This window comes from Athene cunicularia (genome assembly GCF_003259725.1).
Source record: "Athene cunicularia isolate RWA chromosome 2 unlocalized genomic scaffold, athCun1 chr2_part1, whole genome shotgun sequence".
Lineage (NCBI taxonomy): Eukaryota > Metazoa > Chordata > Aves > Strigiformes > Strigidae > Athene > Athene cunicularia.
In genome coordinates, this window is record NW_020799095.1 from 52,887,623 (window position 1) to 52,905,321 (window position 17,699).

The 17,699-nt window shown below is 35.6% G+C and overlaps 1 protein-coding gene across 1 annotated transcript in view; it reads left to right on the forward strand.

Annotated features, from left to right (window-relative positions):
• The first annotated feature begins 148 nt into the window (after positions 1-148).
• The window catches only part of BRD9 (bromodomain containing 9), a 23,005-nt gene continuing 5,454 nt past the window's right edge, over positions 149-17,699 (forward strand). The window contains exons 1-12 of the mRNA XM_026843609.1: positions 149-251; positions 535-755; positions 2,091-2,223; positions 3,943-4,003; positions 4,843-4,987; positions 7,898-8,008; positions 8,766-8,941; positions 10,910-11,038; positions 11,875-12,007; positions 14,344-14,419; positions 16,187-16,282; positions 17,043-17,175. Coding sequence (XP_026699410.1) covers positions 149-251; positions 535-755; positions 2,091-2,223; positions 3,943-4,003; positions 4,843-4,987; positions 7,898-8,008; positions 8,766-8,941; positions 10,910-11,038; positions 11,875-12,007; positions 14,344-14,419; positions 16,187-16,282; positions 17,043-17,175 — 1,517 coding nt within the window. The remainder of the gene's footprint in view (positions 252-534; positions 756-2,090; positions 2,224-3,942; positions 4,004-4,842; positions 4,988-7,897; positions 8,009-8,765; positions 8,942-10,909; positions 11,039-11,874; positions 12,008-14,343; positions 14,420-16,186; positions 16,283-17,042; positions 17,176-17,699) is intronic.

Genomic DNA, 17,699 nt, shown 5'->3' on the forward strand with positions numbered 1-17,699 from the left:
CGCGTTTTCGGCCGAAAACGTGCACGTTTGCACTTCCCCGCCAGAGAGAAGCTGTTAGCCGGGAATTCTCTTGCTGGTTGTAACCGCTGCCCGGAACGCTATGCAGGGCAACAGCGATTCTCGTCCTCCGTGCTTGCTTTTTCTCAGAATGGGGCTTGGTGGGCGTGGGGGAGCAGCGGGGAACGGGCCCTGGGGCGGTGTGTTGCGCGCCCAACCCTCTTCGCGCTTCGTGCGGCTGTTAACGGGTGGCGGTGACTGCGCTGGTTGAATGATGCTTGGTTTCGCCTTACTCTGACGAGCATCTTGTGATGTTTTCAGGGAAAGGCGAAGAGTTAGTTCCTTACATATTACAGGCTTGTGGAAAATCGTGATGGTAAAGTGTGGTGATCTTGGCTGTTGTTTTTCTCTCCAGATGTATTGCATGTATTTTCAAACTGCAGCAAATTCTTGCATACTTTTAGAAGAACGGTCAGTAATTGCTGTATGCTGTCACCTCCATGTGCATTTATGAAATGTTTTGCTTTTTGAATTTAGATTATGTGGATAAGCCTTTGGAAAAACCTTTAAAGCTGGTGCTTAAAGTTGGAGGAAGTGAAGTGACTGAACTGTCTGGGTCAGGGCATGATTCTAGTTACTATGATGACAGATCAGATCATGAGCGAGAACGACATAAAGAAAAGAAGAAAAAAAAGAAAAAAAAGTCTGAGAAGGATAAAGAAAAGCATCTAGATGATGAGGAAAGAAGGAAGAGGAAGGTAAGCCCTGGGGTTTTTTTTAATCGCTGTTGCAAGAAGCTTATTGTTCCCTGTGATGACTTTTTGAACAAAGTAAAAGCTTGTTTCTTATAACTGCTTGGTTTTCTTATCCACTTGCTTTGTCTGTAGGTATGAATACTTCTGTTTTTAAGATGGATGTTTTGTATTTCAGCCAGGTCAGAAAGGTGTTTTGCTACCCTTTGAGGAGTGTATTTTCAGCTTTTCAAATAAATCTAGGTTGTGTTTCTGTCCCTGAGGCACAGCAAGTTACTGGACATTGAAATTGATATGTTTACTCAAAAGAGTTTTCTGAAATCTGATCTGTTGAGTGCTGTAGCACAGTAGTCTTGTTGGCTCTTGTTGAGAATGACCTGTACGCTTTGTGGCATTGTTACTAGCACATGGCGTGGTCACCTTAGTTGTCTGCACTGAACCTCTGGGAGTTAGACTGAAATCAAGAAAGTGTTCATGGTAGTTACCTTTACAACTTCATTTTAATTATTTTGTGTACTAATGATTTTATAACATCTCTGCTTTTTTAATTCTCTTCTGTCATGTGGCTTTGATATTCTCAATATGACAGTTTTTCACTGGTACTTTGTATGTGTGTATGGATAACATCTGTCATTTTGAATTGATTTATTTGTTAGGCTTGTACTACTTGAAAGTGATAAATCTTGTAGAATCATTGAGAAGCTCTTGAATACAGATAATGGAAAATTTTCTTTGTACAAACATTTCCAGTGTCTCAGTTGAGAGTATGGCTGCGACTTGAAATGCAGCAAAACAACTGTCTGTAATACAAGATCTTGCAGCATCAAATCAAATTATTTCCTTTGCCTTTGCTAAATGGAGGGGTGTTTTGATTTTTATTTTTTTTTTTTGGTAAATCTAATGGGTAGATAAGTAACATAACTGTAGTCTAAACAAGCTTAATGCACGTGTCCTTTTCTATGAAACCTGAATAATGACTGTAAAATTATAGGAATGACTCAGATATGCCTTTGCTTTGAAGCTCAGGAAGAGACCATTAATTGCCACCATTCTTACGGAGCATTCCTTATGGTTCTTCTGTAGGCTTCCTAAATTACCATGTACTGTATTGATTCCTGTTCAATGCACCAGACAACAAAAACACGTTGATCAAACCAGAGCTGCAGACTGATCTTTACTGAATAGCAAATTAACTTCCTTTACTCTTTGATGTAGTTTATTATCATGCAGTTTTACATATAAATAGCTTCAGAGTTTTAACATTCTTTTCAGTAAAAGTACAGTAACTAATGATAGATTATATACATTCTTCTAAATTTTGTTGTCTTCCTCCTGTGTTAGGAAGAGAAAAAGAGGAAAAGGGAGAAAGAGCAGTGTGACACTGAAGGAGAAACTGATGACTTTGACCCTGGGAAAAAAGTGGAGGTTGAACCTCCTCCAGATCGTCCTGTCAGAGCATGCAGAACTCAGCCAGGTGAGCAGTGTGAAAAACTAAATCATCTTGGATGTTTTTAAAAGCATGAACAGTAAAGCTTTTATCAAAGGTACCAAGGTGTAAAATTTCCATGAGGATTTGCTGAAATCTAGAGACTTTATTTTTTTCAACATTCAGAACTTTTTGCTGCCTGAAAAAACAGTATTCCTCTTACTGCCTTTGGATTTTAGTAGCTTTGTTTTCATGTGACTGAACTTGATAAGGACACCTGTCTCTGACTCCTGTTACTTGGCAGAATAAAGCTAGTATGAAAGTGTTACTGTGCATAGTGTTCCCTTATTCTTTCTCCTTAACATTTCCTCAGCATTTACAGAACAATGGTCAGAACATCTGAAACTAAATTTTCCTTAGTTCAAGGCAAAGATATCTTGTGGAGACTGCTTAGCTGTTATTCTGGTCTTTTTTTATAACTTATGTGGAGTTTTAATTTTAGTATCTATTTTCATCAAAAGTATGTCAATAAGTTATGGAAGAGTGTCTCTAAAGACCTTAGTCCCTGCAGTTTTCATTTCCCAGTCTTTAATTCTCATCACCATCACTTATCAGTTGTGTGTGGTAACTTCTGCATTTTTAATCTGTTCAGATTTTGCCATGCTTTCTCCACCTGTAGCCATTGCTTGATAGTTACAACTCAACATTATCCTGTGGAAACTTTTACTTAGAAGAATCTTCATATACATCATGATCACAGTACACATAGGCCTGGAAATGGAACTTAGTGGCAAAAAATTGGGTCTTTAGTACTATTTTGAGTCTTGTCTTTGAAATGCTGCCTGTTGACTGGTCAAGTAATTTATTGAGGAATTTTCTAATTATGACCACAGATTAAATTGAGTCGTGGTGTCCATCAGCTGTCAAGGTGACCTAATAGGGGTAACTGAAGTCTTCTGTTTGAAGCTCTATGTCTCTGGATAGCCAGGAGCTTTGAAAAACTGACGAACTAAAAACTGATGTCTGTATTGACAAGGCATCTGTTTTCATATGCTTGGAAAATGTTGTTCAAAAGGATATAAGTTGTTCTTACCTATTCTGGTAAGGAGGGGAAATGTCTCTCCATTATGATGAAGAGTTGGAATTTTAATTCTAGATTTCATCATGCTGCTTCTTTAGTTTTTCAAACTTCATTAGTCTGTCTGAAGTATGTGCATGGAACAGGTAATTGATGCATAGTGTTTCTTGTTTAATCAGTACAGGAAGTGAAATTGTAATCAGTGCCCCTCTTGCCAGCAAGTCTGCATCTATTTGACACTCTCTTTGACTGAAAATATTCATAGAAGCCAATTGCATGGGTATTATGGTGCAGAAACCATTAAAATTGTACAGATAACATGTTGTGAGAATGTGGATTTCCCAAATGCAGTATTTGAGGAGCCAAGTTTCACTTTTCCTGTAAAAATATTTAACACCTGACTTTCACGTTACTAATACATTTTCTTACAACTACTAGACTTACCATTACATCTCATTTATCTACTAGTTTTTAATGTAATTAAAGCTCAGTAAGTAATAGAAGAAGTAGTTACTGTATGCTTAGAAATCTGATGTGCTTCTGCTTTGACATCCATGTCTTATTGGCCTTCAGATTGGTACAAGCTGTATTTGTAGTTAAGATGTTCTCTCTGGTATTTGCTTTTTAAAAATAAATATACCTTTATTCTGTTTCATTGTACTTACCCGTGATTCTGTCTCAAACTGCAGCTGAAAATGAGAGCACACCTATCCAGCAATTACTAGAACACTTCCTTCGCCAGCTTCAAAGGTATTAAGCGTACCGTGTCTACAGCCGTGTCAATGGTGTCTAATGCATATTTATATGTTACCTTACAACTTCTTATCCTAGTTTTCAGTTTGAAAAAAGTTCCTCGAGACTGACTGTAATATGTTTGGTAACCTTTGCAACCGTGTCAGACCTGGTAGTTTTTAAATATTAGTTGAGGAATGTTATTACCAACTATGCTATTCTAGCTTTTGGCAGGGAAGTGTTTTGGACAGAGGATACACTGCCAGTACGAATTTATCAAATATTAGTGACTTAGTTTAGCAATTAAAAAAGAGGAATCTAAATAGCTTAAATGGTTGAACTGTTCTCTTGAAATTTTGTTTTAGTTTGTGTCCTCTGTCAGATACCAAAGCAAGTTTATACCTTCTCACTTGATAATCCTCTTTAATTTGAAGAGGCTTTTTATTTTATTGTTTTCCATAAGTTGTTAACCCTCATATTCTTAAACAAAACCCAAAAGAACCCCAAACAAAATATTTAATCTTCTTTTTTTTTATTGCATAACAATAAGCTGAATTTAGAACTAAAAATACTAAACACTAGTTATTTTTAGAGGACTTCGTGATCAAGAAGAGTTGTAGAGGTTATTACTCAGTGAAGCCAAAAAGGCCCATTTGGAGTGTAAATAGTCTACATATGTGTAATCAAAATTTTCTCCTGTATCAGGAAATTTTTCAAGTACGCTTCTGTTTTACAAGAGTTGTTTTAGTGTTTGTTTTTTTAAGTAGTACTATTCTTTTCATACCAATAATGTAGTACTAAAGAAATGATAATTTTGTTTGCTGATATAAAACTAAATGTATTGTTTTTATTTTTAGGAAAGATCCTCATGGGTTTTTTGCTTTTCCAGTCACGGATGCCATTGCTCCTGGGTATTCCATGATAATAAAGCACCCTATGGATTTTGGTACAATGAAGGAAAAAATTGCAGCGAATGAATACAAATCAGTCACTGAATTCAAGGTGAATTGATAGAGATTTAGTTATTTCAGAACTCATCAGTAAGAGAAGGCAGATTCTGTTTTAACTATAGGAGTCTTTCTCACATTAATTATTTTAATGTGCGGGTTTTTTTCAAAACTAAGCACTTTGTGTATTCTGTATGTTAGAATGGGTTTCTTGCTTTGTTTTTTACTGTGGAAGCTATACATTTGTGAGATTCTACTAGAAATTGCTGTGGAAACTGAGAACGTGCTCTAAAGTTCTGTGGAATTCATGCTGCTAGACATAAACATGAGTAAGAGTATCAAAAAGACTTAAGTGGTTGAAGAAACTGGAGGTCGTCTTTTTTTATCTAGACCTGATTAGATTGATTAAAAGGCAATCTGCAAGAAAACTGGATATACTGAAGCATTTTGTCTAAGATTCAATAACTACAAACTTTTTGTCTTTATCCTGTTTTCTGTGTAACTTCATTTGCAATGATGTTTTGGCAGGAAATTGCCAAGTTTATTGGCAACTTACAGTAGCTGTTTTGCCTGTTGCTGTAATACTTTATTGGATGCACTGTGGCTTTACAGACAGTACAATAAGAAATCTTTTCACGATATTGCCAGTTCCTGGAAAGAAAGGAGTTTTCTTTAACTGATTAATAAAGTTCTATTAGCCGCCTTCAGTATTACTGGTTTTTAGAGTGGTGTTGATATATAGACTTGGCAGAGAGCACTTGGCTTGCCTCTCAGGGTTAATTTCTTCTTTTGAAAGGTCTAACAAGGTAAGCAGAGAATTGTCTTGTATTTCTTATAGTTGCTTTGACAAAGATGGATGATTTATTTTTCAAAAAAAGTATAGAGATTTACAGAAAATAGTAAAGAAGGATTTATAATAGCATTGCCGTCAGCAATGCCTTCAGGTCTCTAAATTCTCTTGGCTTGCTGGATTGTCTTATTTGGCAGCTTAAAAAGGAAGTTTGAATGGGAGCTCTGTGGCTCTATTTAGTTACAGGCAAGGTTGCAGTAATGAAACGTGGGATAGCAACCTACAAAAAATGAAAATCGCAGTATTGCTTAGACTGACAGATTCTTTTCTGAAGGACTTGGTTTCTGCTGATACTCTGAGGAGCAGTAAATGGTTGTTAGAAGTCTGTCCATCTTAAAGTGACAGAGATTGAACTGCCTTTCTAGAGGTATGAGCGTACCTAATTATGCTTATACCTTTGTAATTCTGTGTAATACAGAAATTGTTCATAGGTTTTTGACCTCTAAAACAAGGCCTTCTCAAAGGGTTATCTTTTGTTTCTGACATACCTATTACAGCTAGCTGAGGCTAGTCACAAGCCAATAAATAATCCATCTCAGAGTAGAATCTGGAAGAACCATTTGCTGAATTTAGAAGGGAAATTGCTGCACAAAGCTCATCAGTTTTGCTGCTGAAAAAAAGGTTTACTTCAGAGTTGGGCAAGCAGAAGACTCTTCTCTGTCCTTTTCTGTGGTACTTCAAAGGCTATAGCTAGATGTATAGCTCACATGGGATTCTTTATCTGCTTCTTGGCTCATAGTTTGCTCCTCCATGTCACCTTCCCAATTTCTGTTTTTGTGATGGTCTCATTAAGTGAAGGCAGATGGCTTAAATGCTGTAGAGTGTCACAGACTACCTGTTGTATCGCTGTTCACCAACTTGCTTAGTATGGGCTTGATGATAACTACTGGATGATTAGGAGAGTGGAGAGCACTGCTTTGACATTCCTGTATGGAAACAGGAACTAAAATAATTTTTTGTTTTTACAGAATCTGATCAGGATTGCAGTAAGGCAAGGTTATTTTGTGTAAATGTTGGGTGCTAGGGAAAGTCTAGAAAAACTTCTGTGTCCAATCCCAATTGTCAACTGTGTCCAAACCCAATTATCAACGGGTTACCTTTTCAAAAGGCATGCTAATATGTTTGCATACGCTACTGCACATAATGAAGTCATCATCAAATATAGTGGACTCATGCACAAAAAAAAATTCACATTTGTGTCTACAGAATAAATGAAACCTAATTGCTTGAACAATCATGGTTTAAATATTGAGAAGTTAAGAGATAAAAATATAGTCTTAAATCAAGCACCAGTTTAATTTGTTAGGATCCAATTTGTGAATTGTCTGGAAATACTGCATGATTCTTGGTTATTGATTTGCCAACTTTAGAAATTTTCAGAGGCATATAATGTCTTTTTAAATCAGTGTTTCATAGAGCTTTTCAATAATGCTTTTCGTGCTTTATTCTACAGATCAGTAGAATGCGACTAGAAAAAGCTTTTGCAATCTGCAACAATTTTTTTTTGTTCTATTTGCAATGGAGGGTGTTGCACCTTTGTTTTGGGAACTTCCATCAGTACAAAGTACATGAAATTATGTATGACAGATAACCATTCAAAAGAGAATACAAAATCAGGCTTGGCTGCTTTGTTCTTTTGTTGCATGGGATGAGCATCTAGAAGGCTGTTTCTTATGCTCTGAAGTTTTCTTTTTTTTTTTTTTCTTTGCTTTAGTGCAAGTAACTCCAGAAGTCAAATTATTAAGATTAAAATTATATGTATTACACATTCTGTCTTCCTGATGTCATTGTATTTCTCAAGTCTACTCTGATTTAGGAGGTGGGAAAGCCACCAAAAAGTACTTAATGTGGTGCTTCAGTCCTGTCAATTTCTCCATTTCTTCTGTTTGTTTAATAACAGAAAAGCCAATTCCAAACAAATCTGAGCATCTTGAAAAAGCAAAAAGGGATGAACCTTTGCTATTCTGTGTTACATTTTGGCTTGCATTTACTCATAAACTTGCTGCTAAAATATTACTGTGTTCTTCACAGAGCTGGCATGATGAAATGGTATCTTCCAGTCATTTAACAAAGGAGTTAAAAATTTTAACTGTTCTTTTGTTTTGTATTTTACAGGCAGATTTTAAACTGATGTGTGATAATGCAATGACTTACAACAGACCAGATACTGTTTACTACAAACTAGCCAAGAAGATACTGCACACAGGCTTTAAGATGATGAGCAAAGTAAGAGACCTATTAAAACAAAAAGCAGAAACTTTTTTTTTGTCGTACTTAGAAGGAACATAACTGATAACAATGTTAAATGTTTCATCCAATTACAGCAGTGCCTATTAGCAGTGCCTATTAGTGCTGCCATATTTAAGGGCTTGATAGCATTCTTGTTAAAACCACACCATTATTTCTGAACCTCACCTGCACCACTGAAGTTTGTAGGAGCTTCTTTCAGTGGCATCAGTGGAAACAATTAAGATCCACATATATAAAACCTAACTGTAAAGCACTGCTTTTGCCTGAAACTTTGCAAATGAGATCTCATTCAAGTTTTATTTTGTATAAGCAAGGAAGTTGTTTTCTTTTTTGAAGGTGGTGGGTGTAGGGGAGGTTTCAGGGGTTTCACAGAGGCGCGCGTGCAAACACAGTTTTTACTCGAATACAGTTGTGGGCTTGTAAAATGGAAGTCATTTTGGTGAGGCTGCTGTGTGTGTGTGTGTGTGTGTGTTGCAGTTATGGTAAGTTTTATGTAAAATAGGCAGTTGTCTTTGCATATGCAGTTTTTTTTTTGTTTGTTTCTCTCTTGATAGTTGGGCTGCAGAAATTCTGATGCCATGCTACCATGACCAAATCATGTTGCATCGCCATTGGAAACGAGGCATTAAGAACAAAATAAGGCCATGGCCATTCCCATCCCATCCCATTATCATAGCATCTTGGCTATGAGGGAAAGGTTAAGTCCCTGCCGCTCTGTCCTTTCTGATTCTAGGAACGGCTGTTAGCTTTGAAGCGCAGCATGTCGTTTATGCAGGACATGGATTTTTCTCAGCAGGCAGCTCTTTTGGGTGATGAAGACACAGCAGTTGAGGAACCTGTCCCTGAAGTTGTTCCTGTACAAGCAGAGACTACCAAGAAATCCAAAAAGCAAAATAAAGAAGTTATTAGGTAAAGGTTTTAATGGGCATGCTTACTGGTTTGTTGCAGCTTTTATAATACTAGACAGCAGCAAAAAATTGAGGAAAAAAACTCGTTTCAGCCTTTCTCCTTGTGGTCCATAGGATAAATGGGCAATACTGTTTGTTTATTTATAGAACTAGTTTGATAACCCGGGGAGTCCCAACTTGAAACAAACAATTGAAAGAATGACTGCATATTCTTTTAAACATTTACTCTTAAATGTATATATAGATATTTTTATCCTTATTTATATCTCTTTTAAATAATGACTAGTTTCTTCTCATGATGGTTTGAAATGTTCTTTCATTTTTAACATAGCCGCAAATACCTTTCACATTTTGTCTTTTTTTAATTTTATTTTTTTCCCTAAAATGATATACTATATAAAAATCTAAACAAGATCTTTCTGGGAGGGAAAAGTGGCCCCAGATCAGTCAATTATTTAACTTTACTCTTATCAGGCAGGATATAGAGGTGCAGGAGATTATTTCTGGAGCAGATTATAACTTTTTCCCAATGAAATCATACTAAGCTTCTTTGTGAAGTACATTGCTAGCACAATAGCTATCTTCCAGCTAATAGGTACCCCCATGTCCCATAGTTGTGTTTTTATGGCTTAAATCTAATTTCAGTCAAATTAAAGGGTCTTATTTTCTATTTTATGAAGAGATTTTAGCAGAAACTGGTTTACAAGCAAATTACGTTGTTCACTGTTCTTACATAGACATCCTAGGATAGATGTTGAAATTTAATTGTAGAGCTTTATCAATGGGAATTTTATGAAAATAAAACTGCAAGAGAGCATTACTAGTCATCCCTTAAATAATCTGATCACGTAGATATGTTCCTGCAAGCTTCTTTCTTAAACATTCAAAGTAAAAAAAAAAAAAAAGTGAAATGTGACTGACTTCATGCTCTCTCATTTTTGCTAAAAGTGAACTTCAGCCACATGTTTTAATAATTTTTAACTGAGTAAATTTTTTTGGCTGGAACTGTTCTAATGTCAGCATACAGAAACATACCTGTTGCTTTATCATGGAGAATTATCAAAGTGTAATTTACCCTTTGTTAAAGGGATTGTGTATAGGAATTAACTGAAAGTACTTTTATATAAACAAGACTTGATTGAGGGGGAATTGGTTTGGATTTTGTTTGGTTGTGTTTTTTAAAGGATGATTTGGTGCTCAGAAAAATAGATTTTTTCTTTTCTGATGAATTCTTACACAAACTCCATTACAGGAGTAACTTCATACTTTGCCACTTTTTGAGTGTTCATCTTCAAATACAGGTAGCTAACAGAGCAAGAAATCGAGACAGCCAAGCAATATAGTACTGCTTTGTCTCTAATATCTACCTTAACATGCAGTTCAGATAGTTAAAAATAACTGACCTTTAATTTTATCCTGATACCAGTTTCCTTGCAGTCAGTTGTGGTATAAATTTACTTTCCTGTTCTTTTCAATGTTTATGTAATTTAAGTAGTTGGAATTATTTTGTTGGGTTTTTTTAGTTAACTTGACCTTTTAAACCCTTGTATTTTGTCATCAGTTGGATAGATATTATTTTTCATGTACAATGAGAGCTTTGGGGGGAGAATTGAATCCAATAGCAGATGGTTTTGCCTTCATATTTCAAAGTTAAAAACAGAGAAAGCTGAAGTCAATGTTTGCAAAGTGTTAAAGCAGCTTAGACCTCTATACCGCAGTTGAAAAAGTAACTTGATCACTTGAACATCCTAATATTTAAGTAGTTTTTGAAAATTTTGTTCAGGATGTTGCAAGTTTCTGAAAATTCTCTCAAAATTCTTGTCCATTAAGTATTCTGTAGAGTGTGATAGAAAGTTGAGGAGTTTCCTGCTGTGTACACCCTTTCTTAAACTTTCAATGAAACAAAAATCATGTAACACATGTGTCTCATAATAGTATGATCCTGTGATCTTTTTATTGTCTTTAATAGCAAAACTTTCTTGTGTATCGGATCTGAATCTCTATACAGAGAGAAATTCTTAGCTAAGCAAATGGAAGAAGATACCCCAGGAGAGAGAAATGGATTTGGTGTGAGGAGATGCTCTACCCAGTACCTAAGGTGTTTGGCCCTAGTGTCTAATGTCCATATAATGCCCTGAAAGATTTTGATGTACAAAGTTTATTTTAAATATATAATGTAATGAAGACTGCCATACCCTACTGATACCTTCACACTTCTCTTTATAATACTACCATTCTCTGATTTTATATAATAGCTAAGATATGTCCTGTTCCATCTTAGGTATGCTTATTTGTTGTTTTTTCACTATTTCGATGAAAAGGGATCTACTGAAAGATAAATGTTTAATTTCAATGAGAAGGAATGGTGTGATTGATACTGATTAGGAACACTAATTGCCAATATTAAAAACAGGAATTAATGGACTCCCTGTTAGATTGGGAGCAGTGTCCTACTTTTACAAGCAACTAAATGACATAATCCTCATAAATGCAGCCTGCTGCAGTGTTTGGTTTGGGGTTTTTTTCTCAGATTAAGAGTTACAGTCTCCATTCCCTCATCATGTAATTTCTTTTCTGCATTTTTCTATTTGGAATTTGTGAAAATAGCACATTTGTGCATGTGGGAGACTTAAGGACACATACAGCATTCACCCTGTATTAATGCAATTTTACTCCCAATCTCTGTTTTGTAATATTTCCTTTATTTTCATGAAGCTACAGAAGCACATTTTTGAAGTTCAGTAGTTTGGTAGTTCTCAGCTTCTGCTGTAAAACTTCAGTTTCATAATATGATTATAATACCACTTAAATGCTGAAGTAGACAGACACTGGGAGAGGAGTGGGACTGATTGTTCTATTTAGCAAACTCAGAATTCAGACCTTTGTTTTGTTTTAGCTTTTAATATCTACAGCTAGTCCTCTTCTCTTTCTTAGTTGCATATTTGAACCTGAGGGAAATGCGTGCAGCCTGACAGATAGCACTGCTGAAGAACATGTCCTGGCACTAGTGGAACATGCAGCAGATGAAGCTCGGGATAGGATCAATCGATATCTACCCAACAGCAAGGTCTACTGCACAACAAAATTCACAATTTCATTTTGTGTCTGACTACAGAATGTTTCATTTTCTCTTAGGAAACAGGCTTTAGTATTACAGTTTCTAAGACTGTACCATCTAGGATGTGTGCTCTGTGTGGAATACCAGTACGACTGCTGTCTATCATTTAGTTCCCACTGAAGCCCATTGTAGGGTGTCCTAAATGGATCTCAAGATGTATCGTGTGTTGAACATCTTTAGAAATTCACTTGCAGAAAACAGTGAAATGTTGCTCAGTCTTGAATCTGGCTTCCTTAATTGCAGCCCTTAGCATTGAAAGTGATTAAAATAGCATAACGCTCTTCCTGTTGTTGCATCCTCAGAAAAAGCAAACTTTGTATAGGTTGAAGGGTTATTAGGTTTTCCCACCCAGCCTAAGGAATTCAGGGATTTTTAAGTGTTAAATTACTCTTTTTCAATGAGAAGTCCAGAACCTCTTGTAGTTTTGTACCTACAAGTAGTATTTGTCAGCTAAAGCACATCCTTGTGAGTACAAAATGCAGATGTCCTTCAGTAACTCTGAGCAGATGGCAGTAGTTTGTCCATCTTGGAATTCTGGACAGTGCTAACCACAGGTTTGATCGTCTTGAATGTGATTCTGATCCATGTGTTTGGGTTTTGTGCTGTTCAAAGGGTTAGAAGGAAAAGCTTGGTGATACTGTTAGTGGAGTTTTCTCAGCCACGATCCATTTGTGGGCTGTTTTTCTTAGCTGTGTGATAATGGTGGGTTCTTTCATTACCTCATGCTACAGTTGGAGTGAATGCTACGGGCATTTGCTACAGACCTATGTTGACATATGTTTACTCTGTTTCCCTCATGTCATGTGGACTCTTATTACCACCATTATACTTTGTCTTCATTTCTCATTGTCACATACTCTAGTGACCACTGCACTTGAAAAAAGTATCAAGATGTTGCTGCACCCTGCATTTTCCACCTATTTTTTTTAACAGCTGTTGCAGAATAAGCATTTGCTTTGAAGCATTGGTGGTAACAGTTGTTTCTTCAAACTTAAATGTATGTTTCTTGGACAATGGCCCTTGTTATGCAGTCACCTTAGGCTCAACTGGATTAGGAAGTAAAGCCTCAAAGAACAATGGGAGAAGGTTTAGCTTCTTCAGCATATTTCTTTGCATAATTAGACTTGGTAGGATAGAAGGCTATTTGAAACCTCCAAGGAGTGGCTTTTTAAAAACGCTTTGAAGCAATACCAGTCTTCTTCTAATTGCTAGCTTTACAGGAAAGGCCTTTCATGTTGGCGCAGTCAGTTTGGCAGTGTTCAGGAAAGAGTTGTTTTAAGTGTGCAGCTCTTAATTGTCTAGGCTGTTAATCAGCTAGAAAACCCACTGCAGATCCCACTGAATCTAGGTAAGATTGACATGTTCTTAGAGTTCAGCTGTTAACTTTTGCCATTGCTTGAAGGTATTGTTCCTGTTCATTCTCTTTCCAGCATTTGTCACCTCTTTCTTTTTATTATATGCCAACATTAGCTTTGGCCTTATGTGTGGAGAGAGTTTTAAACTTTTTAAGAGGGAGGCAAAAAAACCCAAAGGGGAGATATTTATTGTGCAATTTACTTGGAAGTATTTACTAATAGTTCTTCAGGGAGAGCGTAGTTTTCATTTTCCATCTTTACTGAGAAGATACAGTGTTTTTTACACGATTCATGTGTAGACAATTTCTGACATCAGCTTAGTTTGTTGCATTGGTTCTGGCTCTATCTTTAGAGTCCCCAGTGCATTCTCTTGTCTTTCACATCTCTGCTGTCTTCTTAGCATTGTGTTTGTGTGCTCTGATAGGTCTGTCACAGCACTTCTTCCTCTTGAAGAATCTGGTAGTGTGTTCATAAAAGTATGTCTAGTTAGAGAAGGTTGTGAGTGAGATTAAAACAAGCAGTTCAATCTAGATTTGAAAATAAACAGCGAGCTAGATTGTGGATAGGAGTGACAAGTTTTGCTTCTAAAAAGAAAGTACATTCTAGTCGTGGCAGTCAGAAAGCCTGGCTCCATACTAATTATAATTGAATTGATTTTGTCTTGGATTCAAACTTTAGATCAGATTTAGGAAGATGAATAAGGAGTTGTATATATGAACTTTTGCTCCTAAGTCTTCTCTTCTGAAGCATATTCTAAGGCAGTGATAATAGTTGTGACCCAAGATTCTCTGTATTAAAAAGGGAATAACAGATTGCAGGATCTGAATAAAGCTGAAATGTTTTTTATAATTCTCTCTGTAAGCAAGCAACTCCTTTGAGTTTGAACTGTTTTGAATTATTTCTTCTGTATCTTTGTGGTTCTATTTACAGATCGGTTATCTGAAAAAAAATGGAGATGGAACTTTATTATTTAGTGTAGTAAACTCATCTGATCCAGAAGCAGAAGGTAAATGCCATAATCTTTCAAGCAAACATTTCTAATTTTGAGTGTTATAGCAGATTTTGAAGTCTTAGTTGTACATACAGATGCTGTGTAGTAGTATAGATGAGGGGTTTTTTTAAATTATTCTCCAAACCATTTTCCCCAACAGCTGTATTTAATATCTCCAATATAAGATGTTTCTCTTTTGCCTTTCATATTTTTACTCTTCAGATGCTCTGTTTTATTGATGCTAACAGTAAGAAGGTAAAAGATACCTTTTTCATAGCAAAGTATACGTGCTTAAATTTTACAGATAACTTGGAAGACGGGCTTTTGCTCCAGGTACCACATAGTGTTAAAACCTAATAGACAAAAGGTGAATGAAGATGCTGTAGTCCTATGTAAATGTCCAATGCACAGCTGCAAATACAGAATCATCTTTTACCTTTTTTTAATATCCTAATTTAAATTATTAGCTAAATTTCAGTTTTAATTAGGTTTTGCTAATAGTTTTTCTTCAGTTCCTTGATCTTTTCTGTGAGTTTTTGTTTGTGTTACTGCTGTACATTGTTTATATTGTCTTACGCTTTCCACTTTTAGTTTTGAGCTCAAAATGTAGAACTTCTGAAAGTTTGTAATGAATGAAATGTCACAGTCTTTATGCTGCTCTATGTCATACGGATTTAGCACTTCCTTCTCTAGACTTTTTGAACACTCATTCGCAGCTTACCTATTGTTGCATTGATGAAGGCATGAACCCTTTTGATTAGTCACATTTCTGTTGATTTTTTTCATTGGGAGGTACAATCCTGTAATTCTGTTACTGTCTAAATTCCTTTTCATTTAGTAGAAAATTTTTCTGCACTGAAATTGAGCACTTTGGCTGCTAGCATGCCCATACCTATTTCTGAAAAAAAAAAAAATAAAATGAATGTGATTTAATACCTCTGAAATCATGCCATTGAAAATTTGTACGGTGATGGTAATTCGAGCAGAGCAAACTTTCTCTGTGTGCTGTACTGTACTGCTTCCTGATGTTTCTGTGCTCCAGAGTCTTTTTTGTTTGTATAGTTAACATTAGTTACACTGAATTTCCAGCTAATACTATAAACTGAATTTTTGTTGTAGTTATTTTGGGGTTTTTTATCCTAGTAAGGTTCTAGGCATAAACTTGCTTTCTCTTGTTCAGTAATTGAGCATAATTGTCATTAGATTCCATAACAGCCAGAGAGATTTAAAGTAACTGGGTGTCCTAAACGTTGTTAGTATTTTTTGAGTTTAAAAGCATATTCTAAATTATTTGAGCCATTTTAATTAAGCGATTCTCAGAACTTTAGAAGCAAGAAATATTGCTGTAGCCATAACAGTAATTATCTTAATAAAGTTCTTTACATGATGTCTGTGTTTCTACAGACAGCTAGCTACTACCATTTAGTCAACATAAGAAATGGCTTTTATCACTTCACAGTATCTGGATCTTGAATGTTTATGAATTAGCTCGAAGAACGGTTTCTTTTGTATACAACAGTTGTTGTATACTTTGAAAGTGAAATAACTGAGTAAGCCATAGATGTGAATAAGAGATGGAAACGTATTTACAGTGTGTATTTGAAATTTAAATGTGGAGAACCTGAATTACACTACCTGTTCTTTACAAAAAGGTACAGATTAAAAAACATTTAGCCTTTATGTTAACTTTTTAAAATAGAAAAGTCTAAATATTTAACGTAAATAAAGTTTAAACATGAAATGCTCTTCTAAAAATTATCTTCTTTAAAATCAAATTATTAGAGGAAGAGACTCACCCAGTGGATCTGAGTTCATTGTCAAGCAAATTATTACCTGGCTTCACTACACTGGGCTTTAAAGATGAGCGAAGAAATAAAGGTAAATGCCAAAGAGCATGTTTTAACTTTGTGTTAACTGAGCAATTTCTTGATATACAATAATTTCAGATTATACCTGTCTCCAAATGAAAGTTCACTTGGTTATTTTTATAATATGTAATTATTCCATTTACAGCAGAATGCAGTTTTAAGTAAATGGACTTTTTTGCTTAAACATAACTTATTTAGGAGTTTATGGATTAATGTTTTTTAATTTAGTGTTTTAGCCACGCTAGAAGCTTTCCAGTAGTGGTACTGCCCTTTTTCTGGAGGAAATAAGTTTTCCTGAGCAGCTGTGCTTAGAGTTCAGAAAAAATCCTTTTGGTCATTTGCAGTTTTGTATCATATGACAAGGATTTCACAAACTGGATGGGTTTTTTTCTAGTATTACTGACATTTTTAATAGTTTCTAATCTGCTCTCCAAAAACTCACTGGCAAACAACAGTGAAGTAGACATGTGAAAAAAGGCAGAAATATAAAAGGGAGCAGAGTGATGAATCGGTTTTTTGTGACGTTAGGGTGGTCAACTTGGTTCTTTATTTTCTAGCAGTGTAAGTACATTTATTTGTATGGTTAAAATAGTTGCACTGACTCTAGAGTTTGGAATTGTCATTGAGGTAATGCTCTTGATTTCAGTTGGAGGGGAAGAACACACTGCACTTCCTGTATCTGTTTCAGAAGGCGAATATTTTTTTATTTCTTTCTCCACCCCTAAGTGATCTTTTTCATCATTTGTCATCTCTTTCTTCTGTCTGCCCAGTAACCTTTCTTACAAGTGCTAGTACAGCACCTTCCATGCAAAACAACTCTATATTTCATGATTTGAAATCAGATGAAATGGAACTCCTGTACTCAGCATATGGTGATGAAACTGGGATACAGTGTGCCTTAAGGTAAGCGCTTCCTTATTAGGAGGCCTAACTTCTCACAGCAATTTTATGAAAAGCAATTTGGACTAAATTTCAACTAGGAGCATCCAAATCCTGATATTTTTTTTCTAAAACTTGTTATAAAAAATAGTTCACTATAAAATTTAAAATCCTGGTTGGGAAAGGGTGAGGGTGGGGTTTTTGTTGTGTTGTTTCATTTTGGGTTTGGTGAGGTGTTTTTTCTCCATTTGCACTTCTAAGCTACCCTATTTCATTGCAGGGCTGTTATGGATCTTTTTACTAGGGTCTTTGACCACAGGATATTATAAGTTGCTAAAGATTTAGCATTTTGCTTTAAACACAGCAGTAAGGAGGTTTGTATATGCAAGTAATAGATTTCAGTGACTTCAAGGAGTTTCAAAACAGCTAAAGCTACTAGAAAAGGGAAATGGCCACTTCTTAAATTGTCAATCTTGGAGGGAAAAATTAATCTCAAGCTTCTTCCTTCTTTTTTTTTTTTTTTTTTTTTTAATTTTTTTTTTTTTTTT